The sequence below is a fragment of the Nothobranchius furzeri genome, chromosome 8 (assembly GCF_043380555.1).
Source record: "Nothobranchius furzeri strain GRZ-AD chromosome 8, NfurGRZ-RIMD1, whole genome shotgun sequence".
Lineage (NCBI taxonomy): Eukaryota > Metazoa > Chordata > Actinopteri > Cyprinodontiformes > Nothobranchiidae > Nothobranchius > Nothobranchius furzeri.
Genome location: NC_091748.1, coordinates 78,200,509 through 78,203,169, shown reverse-complemented (window position 1 = coordinate 78,203,169; position 2,661 = coordinate 78,200,509). Strand labels below are relative to the sequence as shown.

Sequence of the window (2,661 nt, the reverse complement as noted above, 5' to 3'; positions counted from 1 at the left end):
ATCAAGAGGACACATTTCTGTTCCTGTGCTGATGACATGAAAACGGGTCACGGGTGGAAAAGGTGAGTCTGGTACGAAACGGTGCCGAAAATCTCAGATCAAAAACCACTTAGGTCAAAAGCAGGTTTCCCAGTAATTAGCCAGGTCCATGCTAAAACCCAGGATCATAACACAGATGGGTTGTTGGTTCAACACTTCACTGAGACGCTGAAGGTCGAACAAAAGCCTCGTCTCAGAAGTCAGAGAAAGATTAGATCCGACTTCCTTCAGAGATCTAAGAGGGCGAAGTTTTTATCTCACATTTTTACAGATTTGTTGTCATTTTAGAAGAAACACAGTTTTATTTCTAAAGTAAGAAGAACATTTGCAAGAGTGGTTATTTGTTTCAGTGGGATGTTGATGTTAGCGGAACATTTATTAAAAATGAACAGAAATTGATCTAAAAACATTACTTTTATTATCATTCTGTTGTGGAAATTCAGTAGAAATTTTATGTGAAAACTGATAAACTGGTTAAATGTTAATTATTTCTTGAATTTGATTTACATTTTAAAGAGATTTCACAGTTTTTAAATGATTATAGCTAAAGTTACTCAGAGCTACTTACTGCCAGATAGTATTATATATATATATATATATATATATATACATATATATATATATATATATATATATATATATATATATATATATTACAGGGAATTTTGCCGAGAGGTGAGGGACTTTCATGTCTGGGATACTCGGGCATATTTGCCACCCAGACCTGTGACCTGTGACCTGTGACCTGTGACCTGTGACCTGTAAAAGACCTGAGGGCGTTTCTACTTTTACCATCAGACCAGACCGGTTGTGGGTTTTGGACCTTGGTGTTCATCAGGACCAGGACCTTGAACTCACACATGAACGTGTCACAAGGACATCTTCCTTATCATCTGTGTGATGATCAGCACCATCCTGACCTTCTGGAAAAACCCGTCCACCTAAACCGGATTGTTGTAACGCTCCATGATGAGGATGTTCCAAAGGCCCAGTTAGACCGGATCCAGAAGCTGCCACCTGGGTTCTGGTGAGAGATTAGATTCTCCAGATTTAGCAAGACTTTTTTGGCTCCGTGGAAGCTCAAGAACTTCATCTGAAATGTTTCTTTGAACTTCTGAAAGAACACATTCTTCTCCTATAAGAGAACTTCTTGTCCAGATGCTCCAGCAAAGCTCCTGGCTTTCAGACGGCAGGTTTGGTTCCTAGAGGTTCTAGAAGGAGAAGAAGTCGAGCTATCAGTTCTCAAGCTCTCCTCTGGTGGAACTGGCTTCCATGTTCCCGCATGAGGCAGAAACCCGATCGAGCTAGGGTTTCCTGGCTCATCCTTTAGTTATGCTGCTGTCACCACTGTCTTCTGCACCTTTCCTGTCATTCTTGTTGAAACCCATTTTTCACATCCCACCCGACACTTTCTCCAGCCACTCCACTCTGCTTCACACGCATCTTCACACACGTCTCCACCTGTCTTCCAGAGCAGACCCTCGTGCTGAAGTCCTGCTGTAACGCCGATGCTTCGAACAACTCTAGTGAAAACGTTTACGGTGCCTCTCCAGTCGTTTCCATGTAAACATGATCCTGAACTACAGACACGGTGACTCGTCCTTCTCCACACAGCTGCTGCTCTGAATGTCTACACCAGTCGCTCGGACGTGGACTCTCGTCTAAACCAGCAGAAAACAAACAGCAGAGGAAAGCCGGCAGGAGGTGCATCACAGGGTTACCCAGACCTAAATCCCTCTTTTTTTATAAGATTTCTCCATCTAGTTTAGATAAAAATATTTAAAAACTCTCCAGAAGTTAAAAACATCCAGTTACAACCTCAAGAATTTGCTGTTGAAGGGGAAAATCTGTTTGTGTCCAATAGATTTGGTGAGGATGATGGATCAGTCAGCTGTTTCGGGTAAACAAACATGAAAATGTGTGAAGAGAATCAGAACCGTCTCCTGACCTCTGCCCTTTCAGGGTGACCCGCTGATTTAATCTTCTGATAAACTGATATTTAGTTATAATCAGCGACGATCAAGGAGAACAGAATAAATGAAGGACTGTCTCTCTTTCCTTCTGTCGTCAGCCTTCGGTTTGTTATTCTAATGAATTCACAACAGCTGAAAAGAAACCTGCTCCTGGTGCTAAACACAGCCAGAACCAGAACCAGAACCAGGTTCTGGTTAAAACACCAGCTGATCTCAATGCAACAGATGGAGATAATATTTCATATTTAATACGTCTTTAACTAAATCTTACCTGAGATCAGCGGAACAAAGATTCTGTGGCCCCACAGCAGCTCCATCCTCGCACCAATGAAGGGATGAGCAGCGAGAGGTTGCTTTGTGTTCAGCGAAGAGCAGAAAATGAGCTTTCTCTCTCACACACACACACACACACACACACACACACACACACCGCCCACCCCCTCGGATCTGACTCAACAGACCACACCGCCCCCTGCTGGACAAAACCTCCAGTAGACTAATCATTTTACAGAAATAAACAATGAAATGAATACATGAAATCACCTTTGTTTTCATGAAGGTGAATGAGTGAGGCTTAAAAAAATAATAATAGCAATAATAATGATGATAGTAATAATAATAATAATAATAATTACAGTAATAATAATGA

The 2,661-nt window shown here is 41.5% G+C and overlaps 1 protein-coding gene across 2 annotated transcripts in view; it reads right to left on the bottom strand.

Annotated features, from left to right (window-relative positions):
* Nucleotides 1-2,442, bottom strand: part of vcam1b (vascular cell adhesion molecule 1b) — a 23,871-nt gene extending 21,429 nt beyond the window's left edge. Inside the window, exon 1 of one of the 2 annotated variants that reach the window (XM_070554358.1) lies at nt 2,284-2,442. In XM_070554358.1, the coding sequence (XP_070410459.1) occupies nt 2,284-2,329 (46 nt within the window). In that variant the 5' untranslated portion in view covers nt 2,330-2,442. Of the gene's footprint in view, nt 1-897; nt 1,009-2,283 lie in introns of those variants that run through there. The other variant, XM_070554359.1, reaches the window with a different exon arrangement.
* Between the last annotated feature and the right edge of the window lie 219 nt (nt 2,443-2,661).